This window comes from Ictidomys tridecemlineatus, chromosome 13 (genome assembly GCF_052094955.1).
Source record: "Ictidomys tridecemlineatus isolate mIctTri1 chromosome 13, mIctTri1.hap1, whole genome shotgun sequence".
NCBI classification, from domain to species: Eukaryota; Metazoa; Chordata; class Mammalia; order Rodentia; family Sciuridae; genus Ictidomys; species Ictidomys tridecemlineatus.
In genome coordinates this window covers 42,825,528-42,848,226 of record NC_135489.1, presented here as the reverse complement: position 1 = coordinate 42,848,226, position 22,699 = coordinate 42,825,528, and the positions used below count along the sequence as shown (strand labels likewise).

The following is a 22,699-nucleotide window of genomic DNA, read 5'->3' as shown; positions in this document are numbered from 1 at the left end:
ATTTTTTTTTCTGATTTCAAATGCTCAGAACTGAGTTTTGTTAATCTTCCCTACTCCTCTGCCCTGAAGAGCACTTATGTACTGTAGGGTCACACTGGTGGTCTATTTTTTTTCACCTAGATCTCCATCAGAATAGTAAACTATACTGTATTATTTTATTTATATAAATTATGAAATCAAATGGTTAAAAAACTTAATCAGTCACATCTTTGCCTTGGTGTTTGCATTTCTATCATCAAACATGAACTGAATGTCCTCACATAGGTATCATCTTATATGCAAATATTTTACTTTTCACTCAGTACAGAGATACTCCTTTGACATTTTTCTCATGAGTGACAATGTTAAATTTGACCATCCCCTAGTAGAAAGAGTTTGATGACTAGCTTGTCCTGCAGTAGATCCTCTGGTGTTTATACTATCCACAGGCAGTGCCTTCAAAGATTAAAAAAAAATTCAAGTTGATTTGAGGCATCTGCTTGCTTTATCTATTTCTGCCACCAATCACTATACATTATTTAAAAACAGAAGATAATGAGATCCATCTTTCAGGTCATTTAGTTTTTGTTTGTTTAATTTTTGTGATCTCTCAAAGACTTTGACTACTGCCAACTTTCAAACCATTCAGATAATTAAACGTCACTGCAAAACAGAAATATTAAATGCTTCCTGAGCAACACTGCAACTAGAATAGAACACCAAGAACTGGACATTACTGGTCCTTAAGTGTCAAACCAAGATCTTAGCCAGGTGTGCTGGGAAGCTGTAATTGAAAAACTTCTGTAATGGGTCAAATTTTTAAAAATTGATAATTTCTTTTATCATTCTCTTCCTCATGAAAAAGAATATGTATTTTTGTGGCATTCTAGTTCAAAACAAGGACAATAAATTTTCACAATGAATTTATAATTTACATTTAAAAATATTCTCTATATTCACATTGGGTCAAATAAAGAAGATAGCAACTTTCTAATATACTCAACAGCCCCAAATATCATTACAGATAATATAGCATGACATTTTATGGGTTGGATTATTTTAGATCAACAATTATGGTAGCTAAATCATTTAATGTTGCAATTTAATATTTTATACAACCACAATAGTTACATATGAATTAAATTTAGTTTTGAATATGAGGACATTTTTAAAAACTTCATAGCAGTGATTCTGCAAACACGTTGAAGGATACTTTGAATGCTATCACTTGATATTAACAAATGCCCTTATCGTTCCCAGGAAGTCCGTGCACAGCTGTCCCTCTAGCACACAGTGACTAGTACTGTTCTCTTTTGTGGAGGATGTGCCACAGACAGCAATCACTGGGCAGGCATACAAACACTGGCTAGGCTCATTTTGCAAATAAAAATAAGAATAAAACGTTCCTTAACAAAGATATCCTATTTTTTTTAATTTAGAGGCCTCTATATTAATTTCCAATCAGTCACTGATAAATGTGTTTGATTGCAATTTAAAGCGATGCAACAAAGTAATGTGTAAAAGGAAGATGCTAGTGACATCCTGTAATCTCTCTTTAGTCCAACCCCAAATGACTTTTGGACCTAGACTCCTGTTTTCAATAGCATGTAGGTAGGAGAGGAATTCTGCATGCAAGTAATATTTTTTCCTTGTATTTATGTACGTTTTTTAGTAGTAGCAGAATACTGCAAACCAACAAATGAAATAAAGACAATGAGCAATGAAAAGCAGTGATTTTTATTCTCTTTTTCATGTAACAATATGCTGAGAAAGTAATATTCATCATCTCTTTAGGCAAATACCCATTCAAGGACAAACAAAATTGATCAATCATGAATCCGAAGGCAAAATTCAGAAAACACTATTCTACTCTTCATTTCCTCCAAACCATCAAATCAAAAGAAGCATGTGTGTGTGTGTGTGTGTGTGTGTGTGTGTGTGTGTGTGTCTGTCTGTCTGTCTTTACTTCATAAATAACTTCGGTGTTTTCCCCTTGACTTGTAGTAGTAAATAATAAGCATTCTACTAATAATTAATCAATAAATGAATGAATGAATAACTTCTTTTCCAAAATGAATTAGGATGCTGAATAAAGTTTGCATTTTAATTTATAGATTTATGGCCCTGGGGTTGGGTTAGAGATAATCCTTTGTACCTCTTCAAATGCACTGCACTGTCTCAAGTGTTTAGACCCTCCTTGCGAATGTTCCTATGCCTCTGCTTTTCTCTAATCCACCATTCTTAGGGACTCCTTTCCTTAGGAAACTCACAGGGCCATTTTCCAGTCTGTTGGTTTGACAAAGCCACTTTTTCCTTCATTTTTTAAAGTCAGTATTCACTGAGATTAAACAAAGACCTGTATAAGCAACTTCTTTTGTTTTCAGTATATTTTCCCATTTCATTCAAAATCTAGTTCATAAATTAAGCAAATAAAACCTGCAAGAACCTCAGTCTTTGCAAAGACATCCTGGACAGGAATGTTGCTTATATAAGCTCACTCCACACGGTGCCAGGGTCATGACAATACCTGGCAAATGGTGAGTCTCCAGTTAAATGTTTGGTGAGTAAATTTAGCTTAGCATCCAGCTAGTACATTTTGAACACTTATTATGAACCAGGTGATGAGGCTGTGACAGTGACCAAGATCCAATTCCCTGCCCTCAGAAAGATCATAACCTACAGCAGCACTGTCCCATAGAAGTGCCAGCAATGGTGTTCAGCTCTGTGCAGGTCCATGGTAACCCCAAGCCACAGGCGGCTACTGGGCACTTGACATGTGACTAGCACAATTCTAATTAATTTAAATTTTAATTAAAACACTGAAGCAGTAAAAAATAGTTTTCCATAAAATATACCTTTATTGTCTAGGTAGACTACACTTATCTGTAACTGCTATATCATATAAACCACGGATTTCTTTTACTGTAATACACATGCTCAGAATATGTATCATTTTTAGCATCTTATATTGATTACCTGCTACAATGATAATACTCTTAGCATAGTAGTTTAAATAATGTTACTAATTTCGCTTTTTTTTACTTTTAAAAATGCAACTAATCAGTCAATAAGATTGACATATATGTGGCTTATATGATTTTTTTTTTTGGTTGGGTATTGCTAATCTAGGAGAAAGCACAAGGGAGTAAAAATCACCACCAACAATAGCTACAAATAAGCCAATACATAAATGATGAAATTGGGAGTCTTACAAATTTAGTAATTATTGCTAAATTAAAACCTTGTAGATTACCATATAACTTAACAATTCTATCTCTGGGAATATATATATTTATTTAAAAGAGACATTTGTGCATCCATGATTGTAGCAGGATTCATTCATTCATTCACCATGGTCAAAATCTGGATGTTATCCAAGTGTTCATTAAGAGATGAATGGATAAATAAAATGTGGCATGAATAAACAACTGGATATCACCCAGTCTGCAGAAAGGAAGGAAATTCTAACACATACTCCAACAGGAATGAAACTGGAGGACATTGTGAAAAAAGCTAGCCACAAATACACAAATATTCTATGGTTCCACTTATTGAAGTATCCAGAGTAGTCAAATTGATAGGGACAGAAAAGACAATGCTGGCTGTCAGGGGTTGGGGACGGGGAAATGGAGTATTGGGTTCAATGGGATCAGAATTTCAGTTTTATAGATGAAAAGAGTTCAGTGATTGGATAGTGGTAGTGGTAGCACAACAATGTATAATGTCACTAAAATCATTTTAACACTTTAAAATGGTCATTGCAGTAGATTTTGTTATGTTCACTTTATCATAAATTTTAAAAAAATAAATTTAAAAATTAAAAAGATATAGAGAAAATAACTATATATTCTAGTAAGATTTCAGGCATTTATAGGTACCATGAAGGTCAATGAAAAAACTCATATTTAATGTAGTTCACATTTGCTTTCATCCTGGATGAAACTTTTAAAATGGCAAGGAAGTCTGCAAGTTTAGGTAGTTAGAAAATATTAGAAAAAAATGTCTAAAGGAAACAAGAAAAATTGCATGAAATAAAGTCAGGTTTTGAATATGGTATGTTGTTTGTCTCTTTGTATGCCAGTGGGACTGAAAGCTGTGTTTTTAGAGAACATGTAGTAAGAATGCATCTGAGGGACATTTATGAAGACAAAAAGAGCAGACTGGAGTGAAAAATGTAGGTTCTTTCTGTACAGTCAGAAATGTGTTGCACAGAGATGCAGTCTTACTGATAGCCAGGACGTAGGAGCAATGTACAAACAAACAGATGTAGGCAAGAGCGGGTTCAAGAGACCTTCTGTGAAGACTGAACAAGAGTGATGTTCATGTGGAGGTGTGGGCCATGCTCAGAGTCATCCCCTCCTGTAAGTGCTCCTATCAGACACTGATGAGTGTCCCTATGAGAACTCCAATTTGCCATCTATAATCAATAACATGGTGATCCATGGCCATTCATTAGTCTCAGTGTGAATGAGTCAATCGATCACTCAACCACTTCTGAAAGAGGACCCTGGTTCTGATGTTCCCTACAACGTGACTTCCCTTGGAGTCTCTAATTCTCCCACTAAGGCTTGGCGCTAGATTCCCACTTGCGGCAGGAGCAGGCTTCAGGTGTTTCTTGGCTTCTTAGTTCCTCTGGTGGCTCTGCTGTCCTGCAAAGCCTCTTTCTTATCTGGGGATTTTCAGTGAAAGAATAAGACAATCTATAGGATCGATTTCTGCATTGCTCAGCTCAAATGACATGCATTTACTTTAGAGGGCTTTAAGTTACACAGTATACAAGTATATCATTTACTGTTGATTAAAATGTTTGTGGTCATGTCTATTCAAAAAATAAAAGTTGGGCATCCATTCTTTGGTTAGAAATACAATCTCATGTCTTTTCCCCATGGGAAAATCAGGTATGACTTAAGACTCCTTTTGTAAGTAAGCATGAGGATCACTGGTATTTTATTTCTGTGTGTATTTTTCCTGCTTTGTGTAAGTGGCACTTTTAACTTATCAAAATCTGCATTCTCCTGAAATGTTCCATGCCCAAATCATGTCAGAAAAAAAGTCTACTATACACACTTTTATGTACCTTTCTACATTATTTTATATACACTATTATATTGACTGATAACATACACACATAAGGTACACTTTCATAATAAATTCAAATTAGCATGAGCTTAATTTTTTTTTTTTTTTTGCAAACTGCTTGGTTCTGTGCTGGCTTAATAAGATCATTCAGCTCATGAAAGTCCATTTTTATTAGAGTTAATTTCCATTTTAATTGGGAATTCCTCGTGACTTCTTTTAAAAACACAATATTTAATTTAAGATGGAAACCTGAAACACAAATGATAAACTTTTCCTCATTTCTTTTTTTCAGGTGCAAGGACCACATACATATTTAAAGAATGGCCACAGAGGTAAGTTTCTCTCATTCATACAGTGGGGCATGTTGTTTTAACATGAAATCTATTGTGAGTGACTGAAGATACCATTTCCCCCACATCTAAAGAACTCATGTTTCAAGTCTCAATGGAATGCAAATCAGTCCTGTTATGCTCACTATAATAGCAATCCAAGTTAAACATCAAACATGTGGAAGGAATTTCAGGGAGGTGTTTTTATATTTCTACTCTGACTACTTGGTGTGACACAGCAGTTTCTCCTACACTAGCTACTTATCCTTTCAGATTTGTTTAGTTTGCATAAAAACACTCTTTAAATGCAGTATTACACAATGAAGTTTCAGGTATTTGCAAAATAATGTGGCACAGCTGTGTTGTTATTTATTCTCTACCATAAATTCTACTGTCTGGAAAATGAAGTTTGTTTAAAAATAAACTCTTCGAGACTTCTTCTAATGAACAACCCCCATGCAAGTCTTTTATTTTGTGGATGGAAAAGTGCATCTAAGAGGCTTTATTTCACTCAATAATAAATATTATTCTGAAATCAGAAACCCAGAGAAAATTGGCTATTTTAAAAATAGAGTTCATTAAAACAGTTCAGAGAACCAGTTCTTCAGGAGAGCTTCCTTAAAAAGCAAACACTCTGGGGATGGATTGCCCAGGAGGCCAAAGCAGAAAATTGGTAGCTTAGTCCTAGAGAATGGATAAATAGAAGAATTTCCAACCTGGACCACTTGAGCACAGGATATAAGGAAAGAATAATTTACTTCTTCTTCTTTTTTTTTTTTTTCATCAGAGGTCTGGGTCCATGTTAGGCTGGTTGTCAATCACAGGTCTGGATGGAGGTCTCAGAGTTAGCTGAAGAAGTGACTTTGACCAAGTCCCATTTGCAAAGCTGTGGGAAATTCCCAGGCTTTGCTATTCCACAGAGATAGATTCAACAGTGCACTGGTCAATATTTAAAGCCGGACCAACTCTGGTTTGTAGTGTTTGCCAATTTCTATGGTATGAAGACTCCCACCATGGCCAATTTGAAGGTATCTTCATGGCCCAAATGCAGAGTTGGGAAGACATGGCCACAGTCAGTTCTCACAGGTATCTTTCCAGATGTTACAAGTTGATTCCAGCAAGTCCCTGCATAGACTGCATTTCTGTAAGTATATACAACCTTCAGCAATTAACTCTTCCCTAAAGAATCCTCATGAGTTCATTTTAGGGGTAAATGGAAGGCACTAAGCACAGAGACTGAAATGACAGACCTTCAATACACATCCATTCTCTGACCTCATGATTGAGTTTCTGTCTGTCTCTTCTTCCTCTCTCCTTTCCCTTCAAAAACTCTTTGAAAAGTCTGCATTTGTTCTATTCTCCCTTATTAAACCACTATCATCTGATTTTCATTTATAGAACCCCTGAAAAAATAATTTCTCTGTGGGATCCGCACCCCTTTTCTAACTCCAAAAGACATTTTCCAGTGCTTACTCTACTGCTCATTGTGGCATGCCTTGAACATTTCTTCCTTCATCTCATTCTCTTCCTCCCTGGGATTCAGCGACAGAGACTGCCACCCATTTTCAGAGGACATCCTTGGTCTTTCTTAGGATCCCACTTCTCTTAATGTGTTCTTCATTAATGTTTGGAATTTTCCAGCGATGCATCCTGCCTCTTCTCTTCTCACACCCCCAACTCCCTTTAGGTAAGCTCACTCCTAACCAGGACTTCACCTCTTATCCGGGTACCAAGGACTTAAAAGATGAAGCTGTGTCCCAGACATCTCTCTGGAGCTCCAGGATGTATCAGCTGTATTGCCTATTAGTTGTTCAACATTCTTAACAGTTTGGCCTTTTTATCTCATATGCCAAGTATCATCAACAAAGACATGGCGGCATTGCTTCTCCACCTTGCCAAACTTCTCCCTCCTTCTGTGCTTTCTATAACAGGTGGCCCTTCACCTCATCTCAGGCTGGAAAGCTGGGAGTCATCCTCCCATGCTTCCCATATCCAGTCAGTCTAGTCAATTCCATCTGCATCTGTATTCCATTTCTCTGGCTTCCTCTCTAATGTCCTTGTCCTGGTAAACACACCTGGGACCTTCATTCTTTCATTCTTAGGTATTAAAATGAGAAGCCACCTGATTTCCCCATCCCCAGGCAGTTCCTCTCCTTTTCCATACTTCTAGTGAATGGATCCTTGGAAAAGGAAAATGGATCCTGTAATCGCTTGGACTTGGTGAGTTTTTAGCATCTACTGCATAAAGGGCAAATTTTATGGAATGGCACAGATGTCCCTGTGGATTATGGCTCACACCTACTTTTCTGGCCACACCTTCTGCCTCTGGTCTATGACTGTGCCCTAAACCACTGACCTGTCCCTCCATAGGCCACGCTTTTGCTTGTCTCTGCCTCTCTGGACAGCCAGCCCTTTCCCATCTTGTACCTGGTAAACTACTCCCATTCTTTTGTCAAGGATTGATGCCAATTTCTCCTCTTTCAGGAAGCCTTCTTTGAATGCCTCATGAAACACTGTACATAATTTTCTAAAAGGCACTCTTCATACTGTGCTGTAATCCTCAGTACTTGCCTTTCTCCCTGAGCAGAGAGTGACTGAGCTGAGGACATTTATCCCATACTGAACTCACCTTTGCATCCTCAACAGGAACTATAAAGATGTGGATCAAGAAGATGTTTAGAAAATTGAATGTTATCAACTTACAAATGCCTCAGATGCTTTTCCTGCACTTTTTGTGCTGCCAAATGACATGGCTTCAAGAATAAAAAAAAAGAAAAAAAGCTTTTGTAGGACATAAACATGTTGGAATGGTAAGCATTTTCAAATAATTTGGTTCTATCTGGAGTAATCATCCTCAAAGGAGAGTAAAGTACAGAGAAATATTACAAAATATTGGTGTGCAAAAATTGGACTTTTCAAAAACGATGGTTCTCAAATGTTATCTTTACTGCTGACCTCATAAGTTTGATGTTGGTCACCGATAATTAAAACTAAGACAAATTAGATCTTCCTCAGACTTAATTTTGAGGGTATTTTTGATAGTATATGGGAACTATGACAAAAATATACAAAAAATGGTAATGACAGAAGAAATCCATGCTAAGTGTGTATCTACTTGAAAATTTACATCCAATAAATAAGTAATATATAAGAAAGTAAACATTTTATTCACTCACAGGTGGAATATTTTCTTCAGTATTTTATTCTGAAGGGCTACATATTGAAAGTGTGTGAAAATGTTTTAAACTGGAGGTGTTATTGCTGTTCAAAACATTTCCAAGAAACAAAAAAGCCTAGTCTAAAAGTAGATACCAAAGGACTGAGTTTGTAAAGCAGGTGTTCTACCGGGTGCTAAATTTCCAATAATAAATTTCACCTTTTGAGTTGAGAAAAACAATAGCTCTGTTCTTCACTATTGGTAACTGTAGATTATGCAAATGAACACACCATTGCTAACTTTATGGGTGCTCTAATGCCATAAATAGAAAGTATACAGCTTCATTTTACAATATGTATTATCATCTCTACTGATCACTCCATTCTCTGTTCCACTAAGACTGCTCTTTACTTCATATTTAACTGAAGTTGAAAGGATTCTTGTTGGAAAAATTGGGAACAATATATACTTAACAGATGGTGTCTCTTACTTACCTTAGTAAGCCTTCTAACAGATTTTCTAAACAATAACTTATGAAACACTCCTCTTTATAAGAATTTTTCACTGTATTTTATACTAAGTTGCTTTTTAATATCAAGAATTCTATGGACTTCCCAACAGCTTGGGAGGCTGAGGCAGGAGGATTGAGATTTCAAACCAAGCCTCAGCAAAAGGGAGGCACTAAGTAACTCAGTAAGACCCTGTCTCTATAGAAAATACAAAATAGGGGTACGGATGTGGCTCAGTGGTCTCCTGTCCCTGGGTTCAATACCGGGTACATCCTGCCATCCCCTGCCCCCCTCAAAAAATTCTATGGATTCAATGCGGCTATTTCTTCTAATTCAGGTACTTCAAGCTTAGTAGCATTTTTATATAAAATGACCATTGTTCCTATTTTTTTTTAATACTGGCTATCAAAGCCAGGACTTTCTACCCCTGAATTATTTAATTTTTTATTTTAAGATAAGGTCTTTGCTAAGTTGCTGAAGCTGGCCTTGAACTTGTCATCCTCCTGCCTCAACCTACTGAATCATTGGGGTTACAGATGTGTGCCAATGCACCCAGCTTTTTCTATGTTTCTGGTGAAGAAATTGAGTCATTAAAACAATCAAAGGCTAGGCATGGTAGCACACACCTGTAATCCCAGCAGCTTGAGAGGCTGAGGCAGGAGGACTATGAGTTCAAAGTCATCCTCATCAACTTAACAAAGGGTCTGAGTAACTCAGAGACCCTGTCTCTAAATAAAATATAAAAAGGGCTGGGATGTGGCTCAGTGGTTGAGTGCCCCTCAGTTCAAGGGAAATGGATGATAACAAGAACCTGACTCTTCATATTTTGTCCAGTTGCCATTATACCGTCATATTTTAAAATATGTGGTATAATTTTTCACCAAGCCAAGTAGTCAAATTTGGCTTTGATTTTTCTGACCATGTTGTATGAACAGGGTATGGGTATCCAAACTTTGAGTCAATGGGAATATGCTTTGAATTATTTTTCAAAAATGACAATGTATCATGCCACATTATACATATTCTCTTATGAGTTATTCTTGGATGATGGAAAACAGCATTATATATGAAACTGTAACCAGGATTATAATCAGAATGCAGATTGATTCCAAATGCAAGTTGCTAGACTATAGGACAATTTTATTTCACAGTCTTAGCCCCCTGAGATATATTCTGTATGAGAAACTCAGTCCAAACTAAATTAGCCTAAGTTTTAGAACATGATTCACTTAGTTAAAATAGTAAAATGTGAGCCATTTAAGGTTTTTGTGTGTTGATTTTTTAACACATAAAAGACTCACTTAAATTAAGTAATAACAGTAAGTAGAACCATAGACATAAAATGCGAAAGAACCTTAGGAATAATCTAACCAGACCCTTCCTGCCAACATTCCTTACAGGGGTGCTGTTGTGATTTGGATATGGAATGTGCCCCAAGGACTTGCTCATGTGTTGATGGCTTGGTCCCCAATATAGCAGTGTTCAGAGGTGGGACTTTGGGGAGGACCATGAGGGCTTTGACCTCATCGATGGACCAATCCATTGATAGCTGAGTGGACTCCTGGGAGGTGGTTGAAACTGTAGGCAGGTGAGTCAAGGTTGAAGGAAGTAGGTCACTATGGGTGTGCCATGTCCCTTTCCCTTCCTCTGCCCTACCCCACTTCCTGTGCCTGAGCTGAGCGGCTTTCCTCTGCCATAGTTATGGCTTCCAATATGATGCTGTTTTACACAAGCCATCAAGAACTCACAAGAGAATATGTATGACCTGGCAACATTCATTGCCATTTTGGAAAAATGATTCAACATACCATGATGTTGTGTCTCACTCAGACCCAACCGACCATGGACTGAAATCTCTGAAACTAAGAGCTGTAATAAATCCTTTCTTCTCTAAGTCAATCTTGTCAGGTATTTTGGTCCTAGTGCTGAAAAGCTGAGTAACAGATGCCCAGACTCTGTACATCTTTACTAACGTAATTTTATTCTTTCCAGCCTTCTTAGGAAGTTATTGTTTATCCTAAGCAAAAACTTACCTCTGGGTAACTTTCATCTAAATGCATGATTCTTTAAGCAAAGAATTAACCAATTAAAACTATGAGGATCTTGGTGGGTTCCTGTGGAGTGGGAAATATATTTGTGTACAATATATTTTTCTGAATCCTTTGGTTTCCATCATGATTAGTGCAATTGGATAGGGATAAATTGAAAGGGCCCAGGACCTACCATTGATTTTCCTCAGGTGAGAGATGGGACCCAGCTGTAAACAATAGGGGTGTCTAACCCAGCGGGCAGAATATAGAATTTAAAGAGAACAAGCAACAAAGTGCAGGCAGGAAGGCAGAAATAGAGATGCCCATGATTCTCTTCTTGGCCTCCTAAGCACATTCTTTGTCTGAAGATGGCATATGTGGGCCAGGGTGACAAAATGATGGATTGAGGGTATTTACGACTATTTTGGCAAAATTTGTGTCTGGATCTTGAAAACCCTGACTATCTTTACACATACAGATTTCTTGAGGGCATGGTCTGTGTTGTTTGAACTAATAAGGAGTTCCCCAAACTTCCCCAATAAGTTGGGCTTTATCCATTAGTTATCCTTGACTTCCTTTTCTCATAGAAATCAGACAAGCTGAATCACATGGAGCAAATTAGCTCCGTTAGTAAAGGGAGATTCCTCAAAACTCTGCAGACTATTGTTCCCTGCCTCTGTCTCTAACGGTTTTTGTCACATTGGTCACACAGAACTTTAAGATCCCTATGGAAGGAACTTAAAGAGGCATTTGGTTGAAAACTCTGGTCAATTTAGCTTTCTTCCAAACTAAAAGGTTTCCTTAATTAAGAAGCCAGTACCTACAGCCTCACAGCAATAGCATTTTAGAAACAGCACAAATAATTTCCCCTCAAGGAGCAATAATGGAAGTAATCACAGTTGTGAGGAGGCCAGACACTTTCTTGCCTTCACATTTCTTTCTTTCTTTCTTTTTGTATTCATGATTGGGTTTTAAAAGATCATCAGAGAGAATGGAAACAACAAGATTTAACAGGGAAGTTGGACAGAGAATAATGGTCCGCTTGCTTGAGATGAATGCTAAAGTTAAGGAGGAGAAAAGAGGTAGGGACTTATGCTATTTACACACTTTTAAATTAAAGTAGACTGTTTCCTACAGTAGAATATACTGGCTGTTTGGAAACATAAATAAAACCTTGTTAACAGATTCCCCCCGACCCCTCCAGCACACACACAAAAAGGAAGTTGAAAGATGGTAGTGTTGAGAGGGATGTTTCTTTACATTATCACCTTCCAATTCTTATAGGAATAGTGGGCTGATGGGGAGTTAGGAAGGGAGATGGGAATAGTTACATATGCCAAATGAGAATTCTCTACGATTATTGGCAATGTCTGGGCATGGTGAGCTGAAAGACAGTCCCTATTATAAAGATTTATTTCTTAAGTGAAAATTTGTTTTACTTCACAACAAAGTAATGAACACATGGAAGTATTTTTTTTCATTAGCTAGTAAATATCAACCCCTATTATGTTCACTGACATTTTTCCAAAGCATCATTCACCTCTGAGTGGCTACGGAATTTAGATGTGGAAACATTTAAAAAATTTCTCCCAAATGTAAAGATTCTTCTCAGGTATTAACACTGTTCTGAAATATATCAATTACACAAATGGTTTTGGAAACAATTGAGATTCGTAGACATCTGGGGGAAAGAAACTAGTTGTCAACTATTGCAATGTCTATATTTTAAAATTTCTGGTTGCAAGACTTACCTTTAGATAGATTATCATGAAAAAATTATACATTCCATCTCGTTTTCTTTTGAATAGATAGAATGAAAAGGACAAAAACTGACGAATGTCAAGGTAAAAGGGCTAAGTGTATTAATTTATATTAAATTACTTAATATCGTTCAATTCAAGGACGATAAGCCATTGCTCTCTGTATGTGAATTTTTGAACACTAAATTACAGCTAGAGATTTTTAAGGATGGAAATAAACAGGAAATAAAGCCGGAGCCAATTAAAACAAAATCTTACCTGAAGTTGCTTTTTGTTCTCTTTTCTTCTCCACTCTTCCTGAAATGAGAAGTGGCAGATAAGTTGCAGTGTGGGGTCAAGACAGCATGATGTAACTCAGATGAAAGATGTGTGTTTGGCAATTTCCAAACACAACCACTATTTCAGCCCACGTCCAGAATGCTTCCAGAGGTGGTCATGCACAGTTCCCAAGGATGAAAGAATGCCTTCAAATTAATTTTAAAAAACTGGGTAAATATGTACTAATTATGCTGTTTGGTTTGAAAAAGCTCATTAACAAGAGTCATTCTCTAAACAATAAACCATGAAGTGAAAATCCACATGGAAAGCACTATGAGGACAACAGCTAAATAAAATAAGACCGTGATTTCTTATAACCTTGAAGGTTAGAAAGGACAATCTAACATGAAATGAGAAGTGCACCAAAAGATGCAGAATGTTTAAAGATACAAGAGGATGAAGCAATTCTTTTAAGAAAGAAGGAAGTGCCTGTGAAGTTATGGAGAAAGGAGTATTGGATGTGGATCTTGGGGTATGCATGAGATTAAGGGAATCTGAAATAGGCAAAAGAGCGGTTCTTGGCAAAGGAAATAAATAGTATGCAAGGAAAATTAATCAAGAAGACATACTGTGGGGATTGCTCTAAGGATTTGAACACTAATACCAGTGCCTAAGGAAGAGGACTGTCCTAGACTTTAGGCACTAGGTGATGAAAGGGTGAACTGGGCCATGATACAGGGAGTGGAGAGGAGAGAATTAGGGAATGCAGAAGACAATGGGGAGGCAGATGTAATTGGGCTCAGTGATTTACAAAATGTGAGTTGCAAAGGAGAAGGAAAAGCCCAGGTGACTAGATAACTCTGGGCACAGTGATGTATTTTGGGGGAAATGATAAGATGTGGTGGGGTGCAGCATGAGGAATTCTGTTTAGACCTATTGAGTTTGAAGTGTTATAGGGCCTTGGAGCCTGGGAGCTATCAGAGATGAGGGAATACCCATTATTGGTTGAACAGAGTGGTTGGATGAGGCATAAAAGCAGATGGCACAGAAGAGTGGACTGAGGTCAATAACCAAGAAACAAAAATGCTACTTTTGTTTTGTGATGTCAGACTGTGAGATGACAGAAGCAGCAGAGATCAAGGGGGATCAACAGAGAGAAGAGTCACACAGCACAGAAGAGTTTTCAGGAAGTCTAGGGTGAGAGCTCTTACAGCATCCAACACTGTTGAGTGCACAGTGGCTGACACATTGTGAGGCAGTGATTCTGACAGACAGGGAGCAAGGAACACAAGAAAGACTGTGAAGGCTTGAGGGTAAGTGGGTGATGAGGAAGGTGAAGCTGAGGATATGGCTTCTCATTCAAGGAATTTAGCAACATCCAGCTGGGGCAATATGTTAAGCTGAAACCAACTAAGATTTCTGCCAATTCATGAGATGCTTATGCATGCTTAAGAGCTTAGAGAAGGAGCTCTACACCATGGTGATGGTGTGTGGACACCACTGTTGAGATGAGAGACTCAGTTTTCATGGGTAAGCAAGGGTCATCTTTCCAGAGTCACTTTCTTTTAGCCTTTCAATACTTCACTGTTGAAGCTGGATTCTAAGACATTATGTAACACATAAAAACTACATGTGAACTTTACTCAAGTTTTTCTACAAGTCTTTAAAAAGTTCTAAAATACATGGTAGAAAATGTATAACCCACAACCACCAAAATGGTAAGTTACACTCCATATATATGTCAAAACAGACTCTACTGTCATGTGTAAATAAAATGAAAAAAAAAAAAAAGAAAATGCACAACTCAAAGTGTAGAATTCAGCTAACTGGCACCTTGATTGATGGCACATTCTATTCATTTGGGTGGTTTCCAGAGGCCTTCTTTGTTGTAATTTATTTTAATGACTCAAACAGATAAATGGTATGATTAGTTCACTTAAACCTCTCATTTATTATCAAGTGTGATGTACCTCCTCATTTAATTTTACTATTGGATAGGCCACGGATGACTATTTGATTGTACACTTATGATTACTAAAAGCCTCAAACATTTTTGAAAACTCTAAAAAATGCATAGAATGATATTACCTGAATTACATTTTTATGTTGTGTGCATGTACAAATATGTAACAACAAATCCCACTATTATTTACAACTATCACGCACCAATAAAAATTATGAAAAAAAAATGCATGCAAAACTTGACTTATGTTTACAGAAAAATGTCTCTTTGAGAGTCTATAATTTGCATCAGAATGAAAAAAGATGTGCTTTGTAAAAAGTTGAAAGTGAAAGTATTTGAGATACATAAAGATAGAATGGTAGTCAGTGTTCCCAGTGATCTCCATCTTCCCTTCACTAGATACTCATGTCCCTGTAGAGTCCCTTTCCACATTAAATTAGATGATTTGTATAACTGATAGGATTTTGCAGAAATGATAGCATGTGACCTGCTGTTCAGGCCCTAAAAAGTTGTAGCTTTCTCTTGGATCCCTCCTGGGGAAAGCCTGACAATATTTTGAAGACATACAAGTCATACCTATGGAAAGGTCCCTGTATCTTAAATCCTCCTATTAAGAGCCAAAAAGAAACACAGACCTCCTGCTAGCAGCCAGCATCAACCTGCCAGGCATGTGAATGTCCCATTCAGGCTCCAGCTGCCATCTTGGCTGCAACTTCATGGAGGACTTGGGCCCAGAACCAACCATCCATTCAGTTACTACAAAATCCCCCCCCTCCCCCAGAAATTGTGATAATACAAACTTATTATAGTTTTAAACTGTTAATTCTGGAGGAATTGTTCTGCATATATACAAAAGACTGTATCACTTATTCAATATAACCTTACCTATAATGATGGTGACCACAAGCAAATCAGTCATTCTGACTTTTTCATGTGTAAAGTGGGGATCGAACTTGCTGCATGGATGAAATCCATAGAGTAAGTCAGCAAAAAATGGATGAAATTCATATAAAATATTGGGGTTCAATGATTCAGAAGGGAGGCAAGACAGGGCTAAAGCATTTTTTTTTTTTTTACTGAAATCTCAAACAATTCCTGGCTCCTGTGTTAGAGGAAAGGGCTTTGTAAATTGAAGAGTGCTATATAAATGTTATAATAATAGATTTATAAAATGATTAGCTCTAAAAGGAACCTAATTAGATTTCAATTCTTCACTATATATACATTAAACTTCAAATTAGAAAAATAAAAACGTACCTAAGACAATGTTATAATCATCAAATGACACAGACTGCAGTGCTTAAATGGAAATGGCTTGCTATGTTTCTTTTCCAGTTTATCTTTCTTGTATGGATTATTATTCATTCTCTCCATATTTAATTTCATAGTAAGAAATTAGTTGAGATCCTCATCTCTAACTCCAAAATCTATGTCGGTTTTAAGTGTAGTGGAAACTTCTGCATCTTCAATTGTGCTTCAACACATATCCTTAGATCATTACATTCCCCTACAAAACTGCTCATTCTTGGTGGTGTCTGCTTAGGCATCCCTTGGGTTTGGATATGAGGTGTGCCCTGAAAAGCTCATGTATTTGTTAGTTCAGGAATATTTGGAGGTGAGATGATAACGTTATGAGAGCTATAACCTAATCTGTGGATTGATCCATTTTAGGGGAGAATAATTTGAATGGATGACTGAATGATAACTGTAGGCAGGTGAGGCATGAATGGAGGAAGTAGGTCACCAGGGGTGTGCCTCTGGGGACTATATTTTGTCCCTGGCTCATGGCCCTCTCTTGCTTTGCTTCCTGGCTGCCATGAACTAGCAGCTTTCCTCCACTATGCCCTTCTGCTGTGATGTTCTGCCATCACCTCAGACCCAGAGCAAGAGGTCAGACTACCATGGGCTAACTTCTGAAATCAGGAGCCCCAAAATACGCTGTTCCTCTTCTAATTTGTTCTTGTCAGGTATTATAGTGACTCTAATGAAAAGCATCCCAACATGAAACCAAAGAACAATTACCTCCTCAATGCATAATGAATTCTTTAAAAAATTATGTTATGTGCATATTAAATATACCATAAGGATTTTCACCTTTGTGCATAAGTAAAAAGAATCAATCAAATATAAACAAGTAGATGATTGAAAGGACTTCTAGTCGAGTACAGGAAGGAGAGTTGGGGAGGGGAGGGAAAATGGGAAGATCATGAACTGAAATAGAATTCGAGCTACGTAGGAGTTTGTTGGGGGTAAATCCAACAACTATGTATAACTATAAAGTTCTAATTATTTTTTAAAAAGAACCGTATCCTGCTCCCTTTTGCTCAGCTTCTCTTTTCTCCCTCAGTCTCTTACATTCTCACTCGATAAGGCCTTTCATCTCTGTCTTCTCCTTTCTTACTCCATCCCCCTGGTTCGTGAACTTGATATCTTGTTCTGGGGTGATACGTATTGTATAGGCTCCTACTGGATTTCATTGGTTTTTCCACCTTTGTTGTCCAATCTGCTGAAGATTAAAATCCATGTTCTTTAGTATGAAATTTATGACTGAATGATTTGGCCATAACCTACCTTTTGCTGCTATCCTCAGCAGAACACTCACCTATTACTGCCAGGAATGACATACCCACCAGCTCCCCACTTATACCTCCCACCATGCTATTCCCGCTTATCCAAACTCTGTGAAGACTCCTCCTCTGGGCCACTTCCCTCAGCCCTCTGTGCCTGCCAAATTGAGAACCCTTCTTTGTGGCCCTTTAGCCATTTTTTCCCCATATTTTTATTGGTGCACTGTAATTGTATATAATGGTGGTATTTATTATTCTATATTGGTACATGCACATGATGTAATAATATAATTTGGTCAAAATTATTCCTTGGTATTTCCCCTTTTCTTTCCCTCCTCCCTTCTCCAGTCCTTTTCCCTCCATTCTACTGGATTCTCTTTGATTTTCTGTTTTTTTTTCTCTGCCTTTCACATATGAGAGAAAACATACATTGCCTGACTTGGTGAGTTTGGCTATTTCACTTAAGATAATGCTCTCAATTTCCATCCATGTTCCTGCAAATGACATCATTTGATTCTTCTTTATGACTGAATAAAATTTCATCATGTATAGATATGTTTTTTTTTTCATCCACACATCCACTGATGAACACCAAGGCTGGTTCCATAGTCTGGCTACTTTGCATTGTTATGAGCATAAATTGCTATAGTTTGATGATTTTAATTCTTTAGGAAAAATACCCAAGTGTCTTTAGTTCTTGATACTATTGTCATAGTACTGGTATCATAGCACTCCCTCCAGTGCTTGGCTCATGATTAGTCTGCATTGAGTCCTGTGTCTTTCTGACTGCCTGTGTCCAGCACCAAGCCCTGAACCTAAATGCTTTAGATCAACCTGGCATATGGAGAGCTGTGTCTCTCTCCAACCCACCCTGAAATGTGAAAGAGCATGAAGCAAATTTTAGTACTGCTAAAATTTAGCGGAAGTACAACCTGAATAGAGCTTTTAGCAGATATTTATATTACAACTGACAACTTAGAATCTAACTATTACATTAGAAAAGTGGGTGATAAAATAACAGAGAGGCTTTTGGAATAATGAACATGGATTCTGCTTTAGTTATGCTTTATCTTATCACAGATTCTAGTTTAAAAGCAAAACATTAAGTATGGTTTACGTTGTATTTCTATTTAGACCTAAATGCAGCACTCCACCTGTGAGAAATGAAAATGGAACATAATCTCATAAAAATTGAATTTGCAAGGTAAAACTTTTTTTTTCTTATATGAGAAAATGTGTTTAATTGAACGCTAAAATACCAAGTACCAAGACTATTTATATAAACTGAGCCTTGATATTTTTAAAAGCTATTTAGACTTGAGGTGTTGATATGGTTCCATGGAGAAACATTAAATAGCTATCAATTTATAGTACATTTCAGTATTTGAGAAGAGAAGCAGTCTCTTAATCATAGTGATTGTTTCTGATCTTTTAAAACCCCAGGCATATAAACAGCAAGTCAATGATGACTTGTCAGTATTGAGAAGGGGCATTTGCATTACAACTCAGTGTCTTGTATGTGTGTGTGTTGCGTGTTATGTGCTTTTTAGTACACACATGCATTGTGTGCATATGTATTATACAGTGCACACAAAACACTATATTTTCATGCTCAGATACAATTTCCCTTCTAAAATATATTCTCACTTTTTCCTGCTTCCATCTTTGTATAATAAAGTCTGTCGTGGAATCTTATCAAGCACACCTTACTGCATTACCAATTTTTCAGTAGCCAATTCTGAGTTTGCATTCACTCTCAGGCATTTTATCTGCCCTGCTCTGAGAGGTATTATTAATCACATCCTGTTGCTAGGATACCTGAGAATGTTCATTTATGTCCGATGTTTCTTTGGCAAAATGCACTATGAAGAAGGCATAGAATCATGACAAAGAAAATTACTGTGCACATGTTCCTTATTTAAAAAAAAATGGGGGAAGGGCATGGCAATCTCCAGATAACACAATGCTAACTCCCTTGTATTTTTTAATGCTGTTTTTGTTTCATCTAGACTATAATGGAAAAACACTGTCAATATATTTCTAGAAACTGTAGTATTTCTACACTTCTGGTTTAATTAGGAGAGTGGAAGGAGGTAGGGTTTTAATTCTGGTTATTTTATAGGGATTTAGAGAGAAAGGGGCTTGAAGGTTTACTTGCTTCAAATGCCTCAACTTGTAGACAGGGCAACTAGGTTATAGTGCTAGGTGGATTTCTAGAGCCAGACCTAAAGCTCTGTTCTCCACTGTTGCTATGTTTATCTAGTATAATGCAACATTCATGAGAAAAGCAGTCTTCAGAATGTATATTTGGGCGATCCAGAGTTAAAAATGCCTTTGTTGGCATTTTTAAATAATTTTCAAAATTATTCCTGTATTGAATGTAGATACACCAACTATTCTTGCTTTTGTCTGTAAGGAGAGAGGAAAATGAATACATAAAATCTTCTTAAATGCAAGTTTTTTTCTCTTCCCACAGGAAACAGCATGATTTAGCAGAAGGAACATGGACTTTCGGGTTAGACTGACTTATCTTAATCATGGGTCCCTGTGGGCTATGTAACCCTGGAAGAAAGCAGAGAGGGACTTCACCTTCCATATTACTTCTTGTTCTCTCCTCTTGTCTTGCTTGTGTTTGTGTGTATTTACACAAAAACACGCACACACACATACAATATCTACCGTCTATATAATTATCATCTATTATCTTCTCTCTGATATTTCAACTGAAAATGAATTAGAACCAAATTGTTTTACTTCATTCCTGTTTCTAAGTGATATTAGTAGGGTGTTTTATAATCACACTAATAATAGTAGCTAATGTTTCTAAAACAATATACCTATCATTGTTTTTAGCATATTATATGGAATAATTCATTTTATCTGCACAGCATTATGATACTTTACGGCAAATAAATAATGAGAAGCCAAAAAACCAAATAGTTGAGGTGAGAGATCAGGGAGAAGTAAGCAATGGGATATTTTATAAGACATCTATAATGAGTCCCTAGATATCGAGATCGTCTCAATAAATTATGTTGTTAAAAATATTTCTGGAGATTACTGTTTTTTTTTACTAGCCATTTATTGCTTATTGAATTATTTGAATAAATCAACTACTTATTTTAATTGGCGAATATCTAATCATAGTAGTTCAGAAGTAGAATGACATAGGAGATCTTCAGAATGAGTTTCTTAAAAAGTGATTTAGTTGTTATTTAGTACCTACTGGAAGATGGGCATTGTGTTGCCACTTAAATATTAGTTAATTCACTCTTCCCTAAAAATCACAGAGTTGATGATAATTACTTCATTTTTTTTTTCAGGAGTGAAATCAGGCTCAGAATCTTTCTGTAATATGCACAAGATTTGAGTTAGGGAATGGCAGAATTGAAATATGAGCCCAGAGATTTTCATCCTGTCCGAGGTTATTGGCCATCATGATGAAGGGCCTTTCCATAGAGTGCTGAAGAGCCTGGGTTTGTCACTCTGCCAGTTAAATATCAATGGATACTGGGCACATCGCTTAACTTCTCCAAGTTGAAATGTGTTCATCCTGAAACAGGGGTAATATGAGTACCTACTTTGCAGGGTCACTGTGAAGGTTGAATACTTAATTCCTACTTGTTCTGAGTGCATGATATGCTCATGTTTATAAAGCTCTTGCCTCAGTGCATGGGGCAGAGAAAATAGTGTATTGTTAGGTATTTGTCTTTAGGGATGCTCTGTATCAGGTGGTACATAGAATTGCATGACAATTCTCACTATCTTCAAAGTCAATTACTTCATTTATTGTAGTTTCAGTCTTTGAAAATTTTGTTTCTTTCCTACTGAGATTTTTGAACCCAGGGAGCTTTACCATTGAGCTACATTCATAGCCCTTTGTATTTTAAGGCAGGATCTCATGAAGTTGCTTAAGGTCTCAATAAATTGCTAAGGCTAGCCTCAATCTTGTGATCCTCCTGCCTCAACCTCCTGAGTTGTTGGGATTACAGCAATGTGCCACTGCTCCCGGTCTTTGTGAGTTTCTTGACATCTTAATTACATTTCTCTCACTTGCCTTCCCTTGGTTTCTAAGGGAGAAGTGGCTTTTCATTTTACTGAATTCCTTTCCTTTCCTCTTGGTGTTTTTTTTTTTTTCCAAATACAAGTTGGGCTAGTGAAACCCAAATTGATACATCAAAATTCCCAATCATGAGCCAAGGCCACATGGGTTTATGGCTCCAATCCTATCCACTTTTGGAATGAGCAGCAACTATGGATCTGTCAATAGTCCCATGTGGTCTAAATACAGAGGGAGCATTGCTTTAGAAAAATCAGGAGAACCCTTCCCCCATTCCTCCATTCCTTCCAATAAATGGTGGGACCTTTAACATTGAACTTGATTTATTGTAAGGACAGGAATAGAAAAGTTTAACTGGGCCAGTTTAAGATTAGTTGGTCTAAAATGGTCTGTATAGGACTACAACTTGCATAGTTTTTGTTTGGTAAACACTAGGAACAGGCCAACAGGTTTATTCTATCATTTGTGGTTGGATTTATGCTCATATTGAAATGTCAGTGGCCTCAGCTGACATTAATGATGAGCCTCTGGTTGGTAGGGGAATCCTCCCTGCCCTTTTGCAGGTTTAGATAAATTCCACTTGCTCCTGTGTCTGTTTCTATTTTGTTAGTTGATCTGTTGCTAGGATGCTTGGGCAAAACGAGCCATTGTAAGCACACTGAGAACTGGGGGCTTCAGACAGTGTGTACTGAGATACAAAAACTGGCCCTTCAGAAACATATCGATACAGATAAATCTGGGCCTCTGAGGTTGACCATCTGCCTTGGCAGAGCTGACTCTCCATCTGCACTCCCCAGCCCTAGGGTCTGCCATCCGTCATAGCGTGGAGAAAAAAACCGAATGCTCAAAGGTTCCCCCCCCACCCCACCCCGGGCTTACCCTTCTGCAAAGAAGAAGCAAAATCAGTATGAAGAACAATCGTTTTAGGTTGTCTTGGAAATTCTCAAGTACAGAATTTCTTCCCACTTGGATCCATCTGACATGCACATAATTAATGCGACAAGCAAT

The 22,699-nt window shown here is 37.2% G+C and overlaps 1 protein-coding gene across 4 annotated transcripts in view; it reads right to left on the bottom strand.

Moving 5' to 3' along the window:
- Window positions 1–22,699, bottom strand: part of Chst9 (carbohydrate sulfotransferase 9) — a 244,400-nt gene that overhangs the window by 122,350 nt on the left and 99,351 nt on the right. For 2 of the 4 annotated variants that reach the window (XM_078030213.1, XM_078030214.1), the window contains exon 3: window positions 13,102–13,140. The exons of the other annotated variants lie outside the window; for them this stretch is intronic. In XM_078030213.1, coding sequence (XP_077886339.1) covers window positions 13,102–13,140 — 39 coding nt within the window. The remainder of the gene's footprint in view (window positions 1–13,101; window positions 13,141–22,699) is intronic. 4 annotated transcript variants of the gene reach the window in all.